The sequence below is a fragment of the Micromys minutus genome (assembly GCF_963924665.1).
Source record: "Micromys minutus genome assembly, chromosome: 1".
Taxonomy (NCBI): domain Eukaryota; kingdom Metazoa; phylum Chordata; class Mammalia; order Rodentia; family Muridae; genus Micromys; species Micromys minutus.
Genome location: NC_137969.1, coordinates 169,938,438 through 169,959,242, shown reverse-complemented (window position 1 = coordinate 169,959,242; position 20,805 = coordinate 169,938,438). Strand labels below are relative to the sequence as shown.

General features: G+C 45.4%; 1 protein-coding gene across 3 annotated transcripts in view; it reads left to right on the top strand.

Moving 5' to 3' along the window:
- Window positions 1-7,926: 7,926 nt before the first annotated feature.
- ATP6V1C2 (ATPase H+ transporting V1 subunit C2) overlaps window positions 7,927-20,805 on the top strand; it is a gene marked incomplete at its 5' end in the record, with an annotated part of 35,943 nt that continues 23,064 nt past the window's right edge. For all 3 annotated transcript variants that reach the window (XM_080909106.1, XM_080909105.1, XM_080909104.1), the window contains 2 exons: window positions 7,927-8,055; window positions 9,523-9,590. In XM_080909106.1, the coding sequence (XP_080765232.1) occupies window positions 7,927-8,055; window positions 9,523-9,590 (197 nt within the window). The remainder of the gene's footprint in view (window positions 8,056-9,522; window positions 9,591-20,805) is intronic.

The following is a 20,805-nucleotide window of genomic DNA, read 5'->3' as shown; positions in this document are numbered from 1 at the left end:
TCAGTCTATCATGGTAGGGAAAGAATGATAGTAGAACCACTGACATCATGGCAGCCAGTCAGTAGAAGGGGGGAAAATACAGAAGGGGACCTGAGCAAGACTAGTCCCCAGGGACATGCCCAGCAGGGACCTACACCCCCAGCTAGACTCCACTTTCTTCTTTTCATCACACCCCAACAATGCCATTCAATTATGAATCCATGCAGGACTAATCCATTCATTAGGTCTACTTGTCTCTAGAGACTTTACCACAGACATGCCTAGTGGTTGCTTCACTAATGTCTCAGGCATCTCAAATCCAATCAGTTTAATAGTTAAGAATAAAGATCAGGGTCTGGAGAGATTGCGCAGTGGTTAAAACCATATACTGCTCAGATGTGGGTGTGAATTCCAGGAGAATTGGCACTTTATAGAGACCCTGTCTCACAAACCTACCAAAAAATCAACCAACCAAACAAACAAACAAACAAACCAACAATAACAAAAAAGCATGCACTGCTCTTGCAAATGTCCTGAGTTCTGTTCTGAGCACCCATGTTGGCTGGCTTACAACCACCTGACACTGCAGCTCCAGGGGGACTTGATACCCTCTTTCAACCTCCGAAGGTATCTGCACATATCCAAACACAGGCACATACATATGCACATAAATAAAACTACATCTTTTAAAAATAAGTGCTGACAATAGACCAGTGTTGATTATCTTCCACATTGTAGAACCCACTGCAAAAAGTCCACTGAACTCAGGAGAATTGGTGAGTGTGTGGAAGAGCTGGCACATAACCATAGACGGAAGAAATAACTGGGCCTCTTTGGACAGGACCAGAGAGGGGCACTTCAGCTCTTTTGTTGTTGTTTTGTTTGTTTGTTTTTTCTCTGTGACAGGGTTTCTCTGTGTAGCCCTGGCTGTCCTGGAACTTGATCTGTAGACCAGGCTAGCCTTGAACTCAGAGATCCGCCTGCCTCTGCCTCTGCCTCCCAAGTCCTGTAATCAAAGGTGTGCACCACCATTGGCTCTTGCAGAACAGCAGGAACTAAGAGGTGGAAGGATGAATTTCAGGTCCCAGGCGAACTGCCATCTGTGCTCCAGATCTGAGAGAGCCCTTAATCTCCCTGAGCCTGTTTCCTCATCTGTGAAATGAGGATCGCGGCATTTCTTGAATATTTATACCTCATTTTTATGCAGGTATCATTCCCTACCTGGTGTTCAGCGTTCATACCTTAGGGAGCTGGGGCTTCTCACTACCCTGTTGTTACCATGCCTGCTTTGCTCTGCTGCAGTCTGAAAGCTGCCTCAGATGTGAGGGTGGAAAACATGTTAAATGGAGATCTGAAGAGGGGAGTCTTCGATACTTGGGAAAAAGAGATCATAAGACTCTCCAGGCTTTATTTTGTCCAACAGAAAGTGGCACTGGGGCTGGGGATATGGCTCAGGGGTAGAGTAATGCCCAGCAAAGAGTCCCTGGGCTCAGTCTTAGGACTGGAGGAGATGAAGTGGCACCAGGCATGGCAGCACATGCCTTTGATTCTAGCACTTGGGAGACAGAGGCAGCGAGATTTCTGTGACTTTGAGGCAGCCTGATGTACATAGTAAGTACCAGCTACATATGAGTCACTGTCCCAGAAGAACAAAGTGAAACAGCACCAACTGTCAGCAAACGTGACAGCTCCCAGAATCAAGAGGGGTTTTGGCTGAGAGATCACAGACCAAAGCCACGTCCTTTACTTCTATTGTGACCACATTATGCCACACAAGTCATATAGCACACTGCTGAGCTTATAAGAGTGTAGAAGAGTGCTCAGTGTGGGAACTGAGCCACAGGTGTTCTTGTCAGAAATAAGCTCCTTCTTTACAGTCCTCATGATAAGCAGAAAATGTGGGTGTAGCCAAACTCCTTTTTTGAGTGGGAAATCTGAACCACAGCATGGGTAAGCAGTTTATCCAATTGTCTGATTCCAAAGCCTAAGCTCTTTCACCATATCTGTTCTTGTGGGTTCATCCCTCTATTTCCCCCTATACAGAGAGAGGGTAAGAGAAAACTTTCTAGAGAAGTCTGTAAGCCCACTTAGCTGTAGTTCTGTATCTGCATTTGTAAAATGCATCCTCAGATCTGTATGAGGAAATAAATAAGTCCCCAAGCCTGTCATCTGGGAGTGGCCAGAGAACAACAAGGCGAACAAGGCTGGACTAAATAGGCCAGCCTTGTCCTTCTGGTTCCCAAACCTGAAGGGACTGTTCGATCTTGTACAGACTTTAGCTGGTTCAGTGTGTGATCCTTGCCAATGTTTCAGGAATATCTCACCAAAGCCAAATTCATAGCAAGCTGGAGATTATTAAGGTGGGTGACTGTGGCTAACATACTGAGATGCCCTGGGAATAAGTGGGGAGCCACGGTTTTCACAAGCCCTTTCTGGGTTCTTCACTGTTTGCATCCTGGGGAGTGTTGTAAAAGCAGTGACCATGAACTCTCAGCACTTTAGCAATAGATCTCAGATACTCTAGGGATGGTTGGGGAAGGGGAGAGGAAAAGAGCCATTGCAGGCATAGAAGAGAAACAGTTTGTTTGCAGAGCAGAAAAGGTGCTGGGAACCCAAGACTTCTTTTCATGTAACAAGCAGGCAAGACCTCAGCTGGCTTCTTGTTTCTGTTAAAGAGATAGGGAAAGCAATGAATACAGACATGTTTGCCCTTGAGAACCACAAGTCAAAGCCTATTGAGCAAGACTGCTCCCGCATCCCATCATAAGTTCTCTGACAAGTTAAAGCCGATAGATTCCCCCTCCCCCTACACAAGTCTCTGAGCTGTGAGACGTGCTGATGGCACTGATTATCCCTCACATACAATAAGATGCATATGGTCATTTTTAAGCTTTAAGATACATATGAAAAATTTTAAGCTTTAAAAATCAGTTTCAAGACTCTTGAAGTAGTTCAATCTGTGAACTGCTTGTCTTGCAAACCTGAAGACCTGAGTTAATTCCCAAACATACATCTAAAAATAAAAAAGAAGCTGCTGTGGTGGCACAGGGCACATGGAGTTGGAAGTGTCCTGAGGACTCCTGGCCAGGTAACCTAGCAGAGTCAGCGATGAGTCTGTCTCAGAAAACAAACAGATGGCGCCTAAAGACCACATCAGAAGTTGACCTCTGGCCTCTGTGAGTGAGAGAACATCTCTTCTACACACATACACACACATGCACAAACACACACAGATATTTAGGTACAGCATGCTAACTTAGTCATACAAAACCATCTGCATTTACATGTATGAATATGTGTTAGAACTTACAGAATTTACATGTTAACAGTGGTGATTCTCAGATCACAGAATTATAGGGTATTTTTAGATTCTTTATATTTGTTTCTGTTTTTAAATAGTTTTGTTTCAGTATTTGGAGACAGGGTCATGTTACACAGCCCAGGCTGACCTGGGATTTGCTATCCTGTTGCCTGAATCTTGGAAGTAATGATATTACAGACAGGGACCACTTTGCCCAATTAAGCCCTGAAGAGTCTTTGTAAACAGAAAATAGAGGAAAAGTTCCATGGAGAAAATCAAGCTGCCCTTGCAAGCACCAGTTGTCTCCAGTGTAAATGTAGATGTTGAACAAGAAATTGATAATAGGGGCTGGAGAAATAGACCTGTGGTGACAAACACTGGCCACTCTTCCAAAAGACCCAGGCTCAGTCTCCAGCACTATGGGTTAACTGCCATCTAATGCCCAAGGGCACTGCATGCAACAGGTGCAGACATGCATGCAAGTAAAACATCCATTCATATAAAACAAAAACAGTTAAGTCTTTAAAAAGAGAAACTGACAATAAAGATAAAAGACTAGAAGGATGCAGCTTTTCAGTAGGAAGATGTGGAAGAAAACACAGAGCTTCAGTTCTTTATTGATTTCTCCTTCAGACTTCCCATAGTTACTTGACTTTGAAATAATATTTATTCATGTGCGTGTGCGTGTGCGTGTGCGTGTGCACCCAAGATAGGGCATCACTGTGAAGTCCAGGCTCACCTGCAACTCAGAATCCTCCTGCCTCATCATCCCAGACACAGATGTGCCACACCACGACCAGTTTGAGTTACTTACTAGTTTATTTTGAAGTGCCGATAATTAAAAGCAGGGCCTCAGACACACCATGAAAATGTTCTGCACTGCACATCACTCCAGTGGTGTCTTGACTCTTAAATCACAACAAAGGCAAGGAGATCAGATTTATAGGATGAATAGTATCAGAAAGTCAAAGACACTCTTAACACTCCACCACAGTCTTGGGAAGCTAGGTCAGTGGCTTTTAACAATAGAGGGTAGAAAAATGTTGGCTGTAAGAAATTACATGTCACAGTTCTGCCAAGTGTGAAGACACACTCCGCAGACCACCAGCCCAAGGTCCACTTGCAGTTCTTCTATTAATGGAGCTATTCATCTAACTGCATGAGCTTCCCTCCCCTTTGTCTGTTGATCTGGTCTCAGGTCTATCATATTGACTTCCCTGGCCTGGAAAAAATGGAATGATTTGAAGTCTAAGATTGAGACCACCCTAACAAATGTTCACCAAGTCACTCCTTATCTGGAATAGGGACTCAGACTCCTTGTGCACACAGTGTTTCCTCATCCCTCGGTTTCAGGTGTCCTCCCTCAGGACATGTTGCAAGGACTGACTAATTCACAGTAGTGTCTCAACACTGTGGCGTACATTGCAGGTGCTGGAGCTCCGGAGCTACAAAGCATGGCGGTGGGATCACCTTGACCTCAAGCCACAAGTGTCCTGGATCTGGGCTTCCCACCCACCACACGTCACACTTCTTTCCCCAAGGATGGGAAAAGAGTCAAGTGAATGGGTTAATATGGCTAGTGTGATACTGCAGAGAGAAGAGTCCTTTCTCAAGGCAGCAACAGAGGTTCCTTTTTTAGGGCCTAGAAAATGAATGAATTCTTAGGGGTGTGTATGTTTACTTTTGCCTTGTTTGTGAATTTATGTAAGCATGTATGTGTGTATGTATGTATATATGTATGTATCTATCTCTATTTTTCTCTATCTGTCTATCCCTATCTATCTATCTATCTATCTATCCATCTATCTATTTTTCGCTCTCTATCTCCCTGTCTGTCTGTCTGTCTATCTATCTATCTATCTATCTATCTATCTATCTATCAGACAGGGTCTTGCTATATATTCTGGCTGGTCAGCAACTTGTTATATAGTTTAGGTTGGCCTCAAACTCACAGAGGTCTTTTTGCCTCTGTCTTCCAGTGCTAGGATTAAAGGTGTGTGCCACCATATGTGTTTCTTGTCTTATTTTTACATTCATAGGTTAATTCCTGAGGTTTCCCCCTTTTTAGTTTCAAGTATTTATTTTTCTTTCTTTTTTAGTTTTTTGAGACAGGCTTTCTCTGTATAGTTCTGGCCGTCCTGGAACTCTGTAGACCAGGCTGGCCTTGAACTCAGAGATCCTCCAGTCTCTGCATTCCAAGTGCTGGGATTAAAGCAGTTTCAAATATTTTTGTAGAGCTATCGATCTGTCTGTCTGTTGTTGTTGTTATGGTTGTGGTGGTGTGTGCAGTCCCCCAAGGCATTCACCTAGAAATCAAAGGATAACTTTTGGGAGTCAGTTCCCTAGTTCTATTATGTGGGGTCCTGGGATCAAACTCAGGTTGTCAGGTTTGGTGGCAAGTACTTTTATCTGCTGAACCACCTCATGACTTTGCTTTCTGATTTCAGATAAAATATGTACTTAAGACTTGGTCTTAGTAGAACCTATATTTATCTGTCTGTCTATCTGCCTGCCTACCCACCTACCTACCTACCTACCTACCTATCCATCCAACCACTGGTCTGTCTGTCTGTCTTTGTAATTTCGCTGGGAACCAAAATGAATACTGGGCTGGGTTAGTAGAAGCTTATTAGTCACATTGAACTCCTATGCAACTTTTTTCCTTTTTTTTTTTTTTTTCTTACTAGGGCTGGAACCCAGGGCCTTGCACCTGTTAGGCACATAGTCCACCTCAATATGTCCCTCAGCATGACTTCAGCAGCTTTAAATCCCCTCTGTGTGGGTAGGGAGAGATGGGTGTTTCCTGGGCAACCGGGGCAAGCTGGCGCCCACGCAGACTGTAGAGGAGCCTCTCCTCCCTGCAGGTGTGTGTATGTGTGTGTTTGTGTGTTGGAAAACATCTGTGAACCTGTTGCGCTGCTTTCCGTGGGTCAACCCGGTGTCTCATGCATGGACTTCGGAAGCACCCTGGAACTGGCGATTCCCTGGAAACAGGGCCTGGCCTCGGTTTAGTGGGAATGGGAGGCAAAGGCTGCATGCAACTGGAGGGTCCTCCTTCCGGAATCCTGTCCTGACGCTGCCTCACCTAGGTGGCTCTACTAGCCCAGGCTTCTCCGTTCTGCGGATGGAGATCCGGTCAGGCTCCCAGCTACCCCCAACTCCGGGCTAAACTCACGCGCAGAAGGGACCTGGGATCCCCTGCGTCGACTAGAGACCCTCTGTACCCTGTTTGCATGGTGTCTTTCCGGAGCTCGAGTCTCGGGTCCCCAGCAGCGCCACACTGACACGGACATCAAGGGAGGCGGGCAGCCCGTATGCAAATATTCAAGGGGCGCAGGGATGCCCCTCCCGCTGGGATAAAAGGCGGGGCGAGACGCGCACCGGACCATAGAAGCCGCTGCCTCCCGGGAGCCGGCCGTGCGCTCCCGAGGAGCCTCCTGCCTGGTGTCCCTACAAGTGTCATCTACAGCTCAGGTAGTCTCCCGTAGCTCCTGGTAAGAACTCAAAGCCTAGCGGCAACAAAAGTCAGGGGTGGGGAGCGAGCTGTCGAGGCCGCGACGAGCGAGGGGCGACACGCGTTCCTTTGGTCGAATCCGTACTTCCGTGGGTCCTCGTGGTCTGGGTTTGCACTTTCTCAATGGGAACATGGGAAGCCGGCGCCCACACCGCACTCTCCCTGGCTTGGCAGGTGGCATCTCCCCGGGAGCTGCGCTCTAGCCAGTTTGTCCCCAGGCGATATTCACTCAGCTCAGAAAGAACAGCTTTTGGTTTGTGCAAGGTTAGCAGGGCCTGGCAGGGTCTCAGGTCCGTATGAGGTGGTGAGATGTAAGGAGAGACAAAAGGACTCAGAGGGGCACCCGTTATCCTGCGGCGATTCTCCAGTTTTCTGCAGATGTCCCAGGACGGGATGCACTAGGGAGATGACAGGCGCGGAGAACCTGCCGAGGGGAAAGTGTGGGTGTGCACACATTTGAATGAGCAGAACAAATCGAGGCCCCTACACCTCTCTGGCAACATTGAAACTGCTAGTTCTGCCGGCCCAGCCAGCTACCTGGTCCTACTGAGACCTGTCTCCCTTGGCAGAAGACTCTAGTAGCCCTTCGAAAAGCTTCTTTGAAGTTTGTTTTTAAAGTTTGGCCAGTCTTAAAATTGGCCAGCTGAGATCTGGGCTTGGCCTGATGTTGTACTGTGAAAAAAATCCTTTGTCTCCCACCTTCACCCTTCCTGGGTTCCATACAAGCCAAGATGAAAAAAAAATCCTCCCAGAAGCCTTCCATGCTTAGCTTGCTGTCTGTCCACCTTAGAACTGCTGTAGACTGGAGCTGGGAAATGCAAGGAACCAGTGTGGGCCAATCAGAGCCACCCAGGGAGGGTAGGTGAGAGGTTTTCCTAGGACACGGGGCTGCCCTAGGGCAGGGAATAATATTGCATGGTGGCAAATGGGTGTCCTTAAAGATGCTGAAAATGAACTAGAAGGTCAAGGAATCCAGGCATGACAAATGGAAAGAGTGACAGGGCCCAGAAAGGATTAATTCTGAGGTAAGGAAAGGTGAAGTAGACACCAGACACATTTCTGCTCCTGTTTCTGTTTGTGTGCATTAGTCTTGGTGCCCGTCAGTAACTAGATAACCGGAAGACTTACAGACATGTCCGAGTTTTGGCTTATTTCAGCCCCTGGCGATAAGGAAAATTTACAAGCTCTGGAGAGGATGAACAACGTAACTTCAAAGTCTAACCTGTCCCACAACACCAAGTTCGCCATCCCAGACTTCAAGGTAAATTCTTGCAAGAGGAAGAAGGAGATTATGGATTGGAGGAGGGCATGGATTTCTGAGCAGGAGGTGGCTTCTGAGCAGAAGCCAGGCATAAAGACTTCCAGCAAATGTAGAACAGTGACCATGAACAAGCCTGAGTTAGAAGATGGACAGAGGGGTCAGTGGGATGTTATGTCATAGCCCCAGGTTAACGGTGGCCCTTCTGGACCTGAAGCCATAGATAAGTACACACAGGGTAGGCCACGTGGATAGTGTCCATGGGAAGTGGAAGGAAGGGCACTGTGTATGTACACTCTGATCCTTTGGAGTGCTCCTCAGAGGCTGCTGCATCTAAACAGACCCATAGCACAGCTGGGTGTATACTTTAGGAGCTTTGTACCAGTGCTTCTGTTTGCATGTATGTATGTGTGTGCCTGGTGCCCATGAGCATCAGAGACCTTGGAAGTAGAGTTACAGTTGTGAGCTGTCCTGTGGGTACTGGGAGTGGAACCTGGGTCCTCTAGAAGAGCAGTCTGTGCTCATAACTATTGGACCATCTCTCCATCCCCAGGAATAATCTTTTTCAAAAAGATTAGGGCAGGCCAGGCCTGGTGGCTCACATCCACAAACCCTGCACTCTAGAGGCAGACTAGAGGGTTGCTATAAATTCTAGGTCAGCCTGCTCTACAAAATGGCTAAATTGTGAAACCCTATCTCAGAGAGAGGGGTTGTGGCAAGAGAGAGGGAAGAAGGAAGCTTAGGCTACAGTCAGTTGAGGACCTGAGTTCAAGCCTCAGCCCCCAGGTAGAAAGTTGGGTGTGATCTACTTGTAATCTTTTCTTCCCATATCTCTGAAAGACCCTTTAAAAGTTCTTTAGATACTTCATTCAGTTTTATACTAGGAAACAGACCTTAAATAATCCAAAAAGGACCTCTATAAACTGGACTGAGGTCAGGCCACCAACATGATAGTCCTTCCTACAAGAGAGCTACGTCAGCTTATTCTGTTGTCATTCTGTCCATATGTTCATGTAATAAAGTGCTTTGTGTACAACTGCAAGAAACCAAGTTCGGATCCCTAGCATCCATATGAGGTTCACTGGCGTGCTCCTTTAATCCCAGCTTGGGGCACAGACAGAGGTCCATGGTCAGCTGGTCTAGCTGAACCGGTGAGCTCCATATTTCAGTGGGAGACTCTGTACCAAACAAACAAGATAGAAAGAAAATGAAAAAGATGCTGTATATTGACCTCTGACCTCTACATGTATAAGTATCCACATACATGCATGTGCACACTACACCCAGAGATAATAATAATGAAGTAAAATATATAGTCCTCAGTTGATATGTTTCCACTTTTTAGTCTGGTTGTTGGCTAAAAATGACCAACTCAACATGAAGTGAGAGTCCCTGGTGTGGTTGTTAGAAGAACACCTCACACTTGTTAGCCAGAAAGCACCTGAGCTTAACTCCTATGGTTTTTCCTAGGTGGGGACTTTGGATTCCCTTGTTGGTCTCTCTGATGAGTTGGGGAAACTCGATACCTTTGCTGAAAGGTAAAATATTTCTTATTTACTACATACAAGTAAGAATTTGCCATTGTTGTCAGAGGACACAGTGTTCTTGCTTTGGCCAAACCAAAGTATGACTTGTCTAAACCTGGTCTCAGAAGCCAGAAGAAAGAATCCATGGGGTCACTTGGGCATGTTGTGTCAATAGTGCTGTGTCCTCTGGGTCCCTTGTTGCTTTGATTTTTGGAGACAACTTTCTTCCCTCCCTTCCTTCATTCTTTCCTCTCTACTTCCTTCCCTCCATACTTCTTTCCTTCCTCCCTCCCTCCCTCCCTCCCTCCCTTCCTCCCTTCCTTCTTCTCTCCCTCCTTCCCTCCTTTCCTCCCTTCCTTACTTCCTTCCTCTCTCTTCTCCCCTCCTTTTGTTCCGAGTCTCGGTAAGTTGCCTACGTTGACCTTCAACTGTGTAATAGCTATGGCTGCCTTTAAACTTCTTCAGCATGCTAAGTGCTAACCAAGGCTACATGTCTGCCTACAGTTTTTTTTTTTTTTTTTTTTTTTTTTTTAGTAATGTGTGCACATAAGAAAAACAAAACAAGACTACAGAGTGAAATTAAGTTTTCTTTGTATCTGTTTGTCTACTCCATGTTCCCTCATCTCCTGATTATCTCTCTCTCTTGAAGCTTTGTTATCATAACTTACTAGGTGAGGCTTCATGAAAGTACAAGTCAGTATGTATAGCGTTTCTGAGGGCAGTGACACATGCCTGTAGCCCAGCACTCAAGAGACTGAGGTCAGAAGATTATGAGTTCCAAACCAGCTATGTCAACATAGCAAGATTACTTTTTTCATTTTCCTTTTTCTTTCTTGTTTTGGGTTTTGTTGTTGTTGTTTTGTTTGTTTGTTTTACTTAGTTTAAGATAGGGTTTCCTCTGTGTAGCCTTGGCTGTCCTAGAACTCACTTTGCAGAGTCCTGGGATTAGAGGCCTGCACAACCACTGGCCCAGCCCTCTTTTCTTGTTTTGTTTGTGTGTGTGTTTTTTTGAGACACCGTCCCATGTGCAATAGCCCTGGCTGTCGACAACTGTTGTTGTAGGCCAAGCTGGCCTTGAACTCACAGAGATCCATTTGCCTCTTCCTGCCTCCCTCCCTAGTGATGGGATTAAAGACATATACCACTACACTCAGCTCAAAATAGCAAGATTTCAGTAACAAAATAAGCTGGATGTGATGGCAGTTGCCTAAAATCTCAACCCATGGGAGGCAGAAGCAAGAGGGTCCATAACTCAAGCATAGCAGGGTCGGCCTGGGATGCTTGAGACCATCTCAAGAGACACTACAAATAAAACTGTATAGCCTGAGAATACCTTATGTAAATGATAACATATATCCTACCTTTTCTTTTCTTTTGCTTAATAATATACCTCAATGAAAGTTTCATGTTAGCTCATGGCTGGCTGCTTGTTTGTTTGTTTCTGGAAGTGTTGCCTTAAGCAACTGCACTCTGACTTGCTCGTCTCTTTGTTGCTGGATGCTTATGTCTTCTAGTCCTTGGCCCTTTGTGTACGTGCAAAGGGATGAAAATAGAGATATGGGTTCAGAGTCTCTGCACATACAATTATAGGCACACCCCTGGCACCCCTACAACTGTCAGTCCCATTTATACTCTCACCAAAATGCATGAAGATCATGGCTTAGGCATTGGGCTTTCTGCCAGGCAGTGGTGGCATACACCTTTAATCCCAGTGCTGTCAGGAGGGTCTCTGAGTTCCCAGCCTGCTCTACAGAGCAAGTTCCAGGATATCCAGGGCTATAAAGAGAAACCCTGTCTCAAAAAACAAACAAGAAAATTGTGTTTTCTGATCCTTGACCAGTCCTTTTGTTCTATATGGGAGGTTGACTTTATATAGGTGGAGGCAGTCCTCATCACTGTAGTTTGCAAAGCCATGAGACGACACGAACCATGAAGACAGCTGAGATCACTGTGGCCACTGCTCTGCTACCAGGGCAGAGTGAAGGGGACAGATGTAATGCCAATCTTGTAGTTTTGAAAGCATGTCAGTCACCCAGGAAAAAGGAGCAAAGCCCCTTGTATCAACTTCCTTTAGAGGCTGCACTGCACCAAATAACACATGTCTAGCTGGAATGCTAGGTCCTAGTCAGTCAAAACAGGTCATCTGCACAGACGTAAAGAACCTGAAAGCAGGCCCCTGCCGTAGACTGCCTTGAGTTTTCGGTTTTGTCTCTGTTCAGGCTGCAGTGCGCACTGCCATGTACTTAGGAAGTGCAGGCTGTTCCCTGACGGCCTGCAGAAATGGCAGCTGTTATACAGTTCCTTTCTCTAGACCATAGATTGTTAGCTGCCCCTCCACACACACCATAGTGCCTCCATCTCTCACCGAAGCCCAGACAGTGCTAAAGCTCTGCCGCAGAACGATTCGCTCCCCCGTTGCTTTTAGCTTTGCTTGCTATTTCCCACTAGCAGGCACTCATATTTTGTCCTCTGCCTTTTGATTATGCAAGTCTCCTTGATGGTAATTCAACATGTGCTTGAGGAACACACACGTGTACGCAGGATGAGGACTGTCACTGGGAAGCAGATGCCATAAAACTATCTTTAAAAGCAGACACTAGGTGTGGTAAAAAATGAAAGTTTATATTGTTTCGTGTGTGTGTGTGTGTGTGTGTGTGTGTGTGTGTGTGTATGTATGTATGTTCCCAGGCACTTTCCTGCTGAGGAAAGAGGACGGTTGTGTGCTGTGAGCACCCCCAAATACTGTCTCATTCAAGACTGTATTTAGGAGTCTTGCCTTACGAGTCTATACTAGAGCTTAGGGCAAAACGAATGGACTCATAAATCCCTCAGTCCTTTGGAATGGCCTCCCTCATTCTTTGAATGGTACTCAAGTGTTACTAGATAAATAAATGCTCTCGGGGCCTGTAAGTCATGCAGCAGGAACCTGTCAGCACTGCCTCTGCCCAGGGGAACAGAGCAGGGACAGTTTTCAAGGTGTATTGTTTCCATATCCTTTTATTATTTATTTACTTGAGCACAAAGTGTTTTTCCATGTAGCTGCAAGGCTTACACTTATGAGAGCATTCCGTTTTTAGAAAGGTTTATTCCTTCACAATGCCCATGTTAGTTTACTCTGTAAATCATTTTAAAAAATAATTTAAGAAACCCAATGATTTTACCTCCCCTACCCTCCTAAAGGGTTGAGTCCTTCACAGGCCCTCAGCCTGCTCTGTGGTGCTGGTTGATATACTGCATTTCACATGCATATGGCCACTCAGCTGTGCCTCATGGGCTCCTCTGACATGTCCATGCCTGCCACTTGCCCTTGGGTACGTCACCTGTCATGTGGCTTTTCTTTTCCCTCGTGATTCTATGAAGCTGTCTCAGAGTTGGCTGACAAAAGATTCCATAGCCAGAGAGTTCTCATGAGGACACTGTAGCGGGTATGGATCTCTAGGTTTCCTCCCTCTGGTTGTATGACCTATGACTTCTAAAATTTTTAAACGTTTGCATATACTCTTGTTCCCTTCCTGCTTTATTTGGGTGCTTTTATTTTCTGTTTCCAAGAAAGCATACTGAATTGCTTGTTTAGTTTAAAATTTTTATTACATTTTTGTTTGTTATGTGTGCACAAATAGGCCAAAGAACAACTTATGGGAGCTATTTTCTTTCTGTCCATCATGTGGGCCTCAGGGATGGAACTTAGTTTGTCTGGTTTAACCAGTGAACCATCACACCAAACTTGTTTATATTCTTATTTTTTGAAATGCCAAAAGCAACTGAATTTGCCTCTGTAAATTATATGCTATGATTTCAATTGTCATATGCTGTGTTGTCTCTGCCCACCCCCTTTGGTTTACAAGATGGGGGTTTCTCTGTATAACCCTGGCTATCCCAGGACTCTCTCTATAGACCAGGCTGGCCTGCCTCTTGCCTCCTGAGGACTGGGATTAATGGTGTGTACCACCATGCCTGGAAATGCTGTCTTATTTTTTTTTTTAATTATTATATGTGTGTGTGTGTGTGTGTGTGTGTGTGTGTTTGTGTGTGTGTGTGTGTGTGTGTGTGTGTGTGTGTGTGTGTGTGTGAGTACACTATTGCTGTCTTCAGACACACTAGAAGAGGGCATTAGATCCCATTACAGATGGTTGTAAGGCACCATGTGGTTGCTGCAAATTGAACTCAGGACCTCTGGAAGAGCAGCCAGTGCTCTTAACCACTGAGCCATCTCTCCAGCCCCCAGCTGTCTTATTTTTAATTTAAGTATTCTGCAGTTTTTAATCCTTCTATCGTTGGAAGGTTGATTTTTTTTTTAAAAAATTGTTATTTCTGCATCTTTCCTCCCATTTTTAGTTCAATTGCTGTGTTGTTAAAGAATGAATCAAGGGCTACATCATCTACCTTTGAGATTCTGGAATTTTCTTCATTACCTGACCTGCTGCTGATTCCTTTTTAAAGATTGTGTGTGTGTGTGCACGTGTGCACAGTGCTTGTGAATACCAGAAGAGAGTATCAAATTCCCATTTGTAAGCCACCTGACAGGGGTTCTGGGAGACACACTTCTGTCTTCTGTGAGAAAAGTAAGCCTTCTTAACTGCCCAGCCATCCTCCCTCCTCCCTTATAATGTAGCCCAGACTAGCTTTGAACTCTCCTAGTCTTACTTTCTCAGTCCTCCTGACCACTAGGATTATATAGGTTTGTACCACTAAGCATGTCCCTCCTATCCACCCCCTCTTTCATTTATGGTGATAGAATACATGTTTCATTCTATTATAATTAACACATTGAATATGTTAGCCATCTTTGTTCTTTTAAATATTGCTTTCATCATTAATGTAACTATTTTTTAATTACCCTAAAATTATACCCTCAGATTGCATTATAGGTTTTTCTTGGGTTTGATTCCCAGTAGTACACACACACACACACACACCCCACATGGAATATTTAAGCTGTTTGTACACATTGCTAAATTGTTCCTGTAGTGTGGCAAGAGGCCCTTTCCTCACCCCATCAGCTAAGTGCCCTTGAGAGACAACACGTTTGCCTGGCAGAAGGAGGAGGCTGTGTGGTTGTTTCTGTGCGTATTTCTGGGATTCCCAGCCAGACTAAACACTTTCAAGTGCCTATTAGCCACCTGTAGTTCCGCTCTCTTGCTTTACCAGTTCCCTGTGTTTGTTCATGCAGCCCCTGGGCACCTCCCCAGGGTGCCCTTCACCTTGGGTGTCCTGGAGCCCGACTGAGTCAGGGCACAGTGGTTGTGCTTGTTGGTGTGCAAAATATAAATGCCTATGTGATGACCCTTTCCTATTCTCTCGATGTTTAGGGGGTGCTCGTCTTAAAAGGCCCTGAGACCTTAGAACATTTCTCGACAGTCCTCTGGGAGCTGAGTTCAGATCTAGCAGCCTTCCTTGCCTGTGTCTCCTCTGGGGGCAAGTAAACAATGGCTTAGGGTGCTGTGGCTTTCTGTCATCTTTATTTTTTTGAGACAAGGTTTCATGTAGCCCAGGTTGGCATTGAACTTGTTATATAGCCAATGATGACCTTAAACTCCTGATCTTCCCCAACCTCCTGAGAGCTTACTCTGCTGGGCCATAGCATACAAGTTCTAGAATGCCAACTAGCCCCTTAAACAAGATCTCACTAAGTTGTCCGACTTCCTGTCCTTGAACTCAGTCTACCATCCAGGCAGGCCTTGAGTTTTCCATCTTTTTACCCTGAGCCTCTTGAGTAGCCGAGATCACAGGCATGCCCTCCAAAGCCAGCTTCCTTACACTTCCAGTGTCTTTAGAAGTTCCAGTCTCTCAAAGTCAGTTAGAATTAAAGCAAAGTGTGACTGGGCCCAGAGCTTCCTGGAGCAGAGAATCTCTAGACACCTCTGGAAGCTTCATTTGACCTTTGTTTTTATATTAAGAAACTCTCTGCTACCTCTTCCTGAAGTCTATAGACTGATGTCATTGTCATTGTCCTCTGGCAGAGGTGGATGCAGAGAGACAAAGACTAGGGTGATTCACACATCCCACCCTCTGTGGAAGTTTCTGGGCTCACTAGTCAGGCACTTCTCCTGTATGAGATTTCCCATCTGGACACATTGGAAACAGTGGGACACAGGGTGACTTTGGAGCTTTTGGTTGCCCTGGGGACACATGAGCACCTGTAGCAGAGGGAGACCTGTCTCTGTGATAGACACATGAAGCTTAGGGCAGGGTGTGTGACTTGGGGTCAGTTTTTCTGGCTCTCTGCCTCAGTTTTCTCAGCTCTTGGGCTTAGTCTTGTTCCGAGAAGATCCAGGTAAGCTCTACAGCTTCCTTTTGGTGGACCAAAGAAGGCTCCCAAGGTGGAATTTGTTCTTGGTGCTCCAAGCCCTGAAAAGGCTCAGGTCCTATAACCTGTTTTCTTTTCTCCAGGCATCTGAGCAATTTCAGACCAACTACATCCTGCTTTGCTAAAATTCTACAAAACGAGTCAGGGAAGAGGGGAATCCCTCCCATCTGCGTGTGTGCATGTGTGTAGGCCAAAGCACAACCTCAGATGGTGTTCCTTCCTCAGGGGATATGCACTTTTTAAAATTTTTTTTATTTTTATTTTTTTTGAGAGACAGAGCCTCTCACCGGGACCTGGGTCTGTCTCACCAAGTAGGTTGTTAGGCTGGTTGGCCAGGAAGTCTGAGGAACCTGTCTGCCTCTGCCTCCCCAGCACTGATTATAAACATGCACCATCACACAAGTCTATTTTATGTTTAGCATGGGTTCTGGGGATCTCTGAGGCAAGCAGTTGACCAACTAAGCCATGTCCAAAGCTCCAAAGCCTGGCTTTTGCAATTCAGATTTTCCCTCAGGAACTTGGAACCCTGCATCTGCCAACCTGAGAGATGGAGCAGGGTGATACTTCCTACTAGAAGGCTAGAGGGCTGGGCTACAGCTTCTGGGGCAGGCGGGGTTCCAGATGACAGCTTGTCTGGCAGAGCTGCTCACTGGGACTCTGCTGTAAAATACGTACAGAGAGAGCCCTTGGGGCCACTGTGTCTGAAGGCCACTTAGGAAGAATCTGCTCTGTGCCTGAGTCCTGAGAACTGTGACTCAGGCGACTAAGGATTGAGCCTTCCCTTCCAGATTCATCCAGTGCCTGCAGCCTCTGACTTCCTACCTACTGACAGGGACTGAGAGGACCCCAGCGTTCCTGCACAGCAGGGGTTTCTTGATGTGTGGTTACAGAAGCTAGGGATCTGAGATTTCTCCCACCTGGTGTTCATGTATACCCCTGGAGAGGAGTCTGCCTCATGCAGTTCCATGCTTGAACCTCGGGAAGCTACCTTGAGGGGGGGGCATGATCTAGTTTTTGTATATTTGTGTTTGCATGTGTGTGTGTGTGTGTGTTATAGAATTGTCATTCAATAATTAAAACAAACACCCTGTTATATAAATCAGTAAATGTGCAAATGAGACTATTAAAATAAATTAGGGTGGTGGCACATGCCTTTAATCCCTCTGCATTCAAGAGGCAGAGGCAGACAGATCTCTGAGTCTGAGGCCATCCCAGAGTCTACAGAAAGAGTTCCAGGACAGCCAGAAAAACCCTGTCTCAAAAAACAAATCAACAAATAAACTAAGGTCTGGGAAGATGGCTTAGTGTTAAGAGTACTTGCTGCTCTTTCAGAGAACCTGAGTTCAATTTCCAGGACCCACATAGGTAGCTTACAACTATAACTCCCTGCAATTTCAACTTAGGGAATCTGACCTCCTCTTCTAGATTCTGGGGGCACCTACACTTACAGGCATATATATCCACACAGACACTTGAATAAAGATAAAATAAGTACTGAAAATGAAATTATAGACAGCTGCATTATTATACATTTTTTAAAAATCTGTTTTATGTTTGAAAACCTTTCCTTCTCCTTTTCAACTGATTTGTATATTTTCTTTAAAAAATGTTTGCAGCTTTGTATGTATACATTTTTGTGGGCACATGTGTGTGGGCAGGTTCCTGTGTCTATGTGTGTGTGCATGTGGAGGCTACAGGCCCGCCTCCCTCAGTACTGTCCATTGGTTTGGTTTTCCTTTTGCTTACACAGGATGGGTAAGTGGTTCAAGCCTGTAATCACACTTGAAGGTATGGCACAGAAACTGGAAGACCTTGGGCTTACTGGTCAACCAGTCTCACTGAATAGTTGAGCTCCAAGTTCAATAAGAAACACTATCTTAAAAAACAAGGTGTAGAGTGATTGAGGAAGATATCCAAGGTATACCTCTGTTCTTTTCACATATAGCCAGATATTCACATGTACCTACACACAGGCACACATGTACATGCACAGCATGTGTACATACATACATACATACACTTGCCAGCTCACATGCATGCACATGTAAAAGAGAGAGAGAGGGTTATATACAGTGAAATGTGTCCATCTTTAGTAAACAGATTGGTGAGTTTTGACAAATATGTATATTCATGTGTCTGTATTCAGCAGGCCTGAGGAAGGAGGGACATGTAGCCTCCTGGATGATCATAAACCCATTTCTCTCCTTCCCTCTCTCCCTCCTTCCCTCCTTCTCTCCCTCCCTCCCTCCTCTCTCTCTCTCTCTCTCTCTCTCTCTCTCTCTCTCTCTCTCTCTCTCTCTCTCTCACACACACACACACACACACCTATACAAGAGGGTAAAATGTATGGATCATTGCAACATCAACTCAGACATGAAACAACCTAGTGTTATGGAATGCCTTGTGGCAGGGCAGGGTGGTGAGATTCTACGCTGTAGATGAGGAAGCTGCTCACTCTGACATGAAAGGGATATATACACACATAGTGTAAAGGGAGAAAAGGAAATTTGAAAATGGCCCTTTCATTCCTTTTGCTAGGAAAAACAATCTTCTCGCTAGGTGACATGGTAATTCTCTGGTGACCGCAGTTTCTGATCACAGCAAGTTGCTTTTGTTCTGTGGAACAAGAGACTTTTCTTGCTTTTAAGCTTCATCGGAGCATGCTAGTCTGAAGTGTTCTGAAACCCAGTATGTGCCGAGAGACTCCATTTGCCACAGTGAGACACCTTGAAGGGGCCCAGATGGAGAACAGTTAAGAATTCCGGATGGATGAGGTGCTGGTTTTGTTTATTCATCCAACAGACATTGCTGAGCAACTGCTGGGCCCGGTGATATGGTAGTGCCCATGTAAATTGGTAATTACTGGATGGGTTGCAGTGGCTGCAGTAATTGGATCAACTTGCATGTGTTACTAAGGTGATTTGAAAAAAGGAAAAGGAATTTTCAGTAGTACTGAAACTGAAGTTCTGCGACAGCAGGGACTTTGCTTAGTCTCAGCACCTACATATTGCTAGATGCACAGTAGTTGATAAGTTAGTATAAAAAATCTCTTACCAAATCAGTCCCAGCAGATGACAGGAGGCATACTCATTTTAGGGTAACTGGAGGAGATACAGTTCTTGTAACAAAGAGATACAGGGTTGTGTGGGACTGTAGCAGAGTCTTACTGGACAGTGAAGAGACCTGGGCTGAGACAACCCTGAGGCTGCAGGAGCTGAGAGCTCTGCCGGAGGGAAGCAGACTAGACATTAGGTCTCCCTTTGATCTGCTGAACCCACTTGGGAGCCAGAGGGCAGAGAACCCAGAGCAGTCAGCCAGGAGCCCATTGCTCATCTCTAGGTCTCTCACGGAAACACCTGGGACCCCATCCTTTTCTCCGAAAAGAACCTTTGACCCTTTGGTACCACCCCAGACGAAAGCCCAGAAAACAGCTTAGCTAGGTTCGTGGTCAATGCTGCCCAAAGCAAGACTATTAACCTCAATTTGAAGAGATACAGGCACACCGGTGGGCATTTAAATGCAGAGCAGGCGACAGTGTCTACAGTGTAGCGTGACACAGTGGCCAAGACACTTGAGGGGGAGCAGATCGTTTCAGTTTCCTCGTGGAAGGGGTAAGACAATACTCAACTTCCCAGAAGCCGAGTGAGGCTAAAACAATGATCACAGGAAAATTGACTGACACCTGTTTACATCTACAGATGGGAGTCGATATCAAGAGAAACATTGAACACACTTGACCTATGTGGGAGGTAAATTCTGGAAGAATGCATAACTGGTTGTTTCCTGTGCTTGGAGAACAATACATTATATACATACATATATACATATGTGTGTGTACATGTATATGTATATGTATATGTATGTATGTATATATGCTTTTTGTAAGGGAAGGTCTCACTGTGTAGCCCTGGCTGGCCTTAAACTTGTTGTGCAGACTAGGCAAACCTCAAACTGAAAATTCACCTGCCTCAGCCTCCCAAATACTGGGATTAAAGGAGTATAGCACCATCTCCACGCCTACTTATTTTTGAGCCTGGGTCTTATGTAGCTCAGGCTGGCCTCAACTTTACTAAGTAGCCAGGGATGACTTTGTACGTTTGATCCTCCTGCCTCCCCTCCGGGAGTGAAGTCATGGCATCTGCTTTACAGTGCTGGAGACTGAACCAGAGCTGTGTATCTGCTGGCAAGTATTTGAGCTGCACCTCTAGTCCTGTCCACTCTCTTCCTCGTTTCATTGTTTATATATTTTTAGGCAGTGCTGAGGATCAAACCCGGGGCCTCACACAGGTTAGGCAGGTGCTGTGGTTGTTCACTGTAAACTACTTTATTCTGTGTCTTCCAGTTTCTTTCGGCTATCAGCTTCATTACTTAGGTCATGGAAACGTGTCTACCTGCTTCTCCTTTCTTACTCTCAACAACAGGGTCTTTCAAGATGTTCCTCTGCCCAAGGTTCCACACTATGAGTGGTCAATGGGACTTATGCCTGCCAATAGTGGAAGACGTGTAACTGGGGACATAACTCAATTGGTAGAGTACAAGGCCCTGGGTTCAATCCCCAGCCCCACAAAAACTAGGCATAGGGATAAATGACTCCATCCCCAGCACTGGGGAGGTAAAGACAGGGGCATTAGAGTTTAAGGTCATTTTTGACTACATAGTAACCTTGGGGATATTCTGGGGTACAAGAAACCTTATATCACTTGGAGTTTTGAGAGAGAAAGAGAGCAGGGGAGAGAATGAGAGTAAGAGAGAGAGGGAGAGGGATTGAGAGAGGATGGATGCATTGCATTTCTCTTCTGTGATCTGGTATATGGCTTGAGTTCTTTTAGTATGTTTACTGGAGGCCCGAGGTTTGGCTTTTTTAATAAAATGACTGCCAGATTATAATAAAAAAAAGTATCAAGTAGAAATATTTGCCCA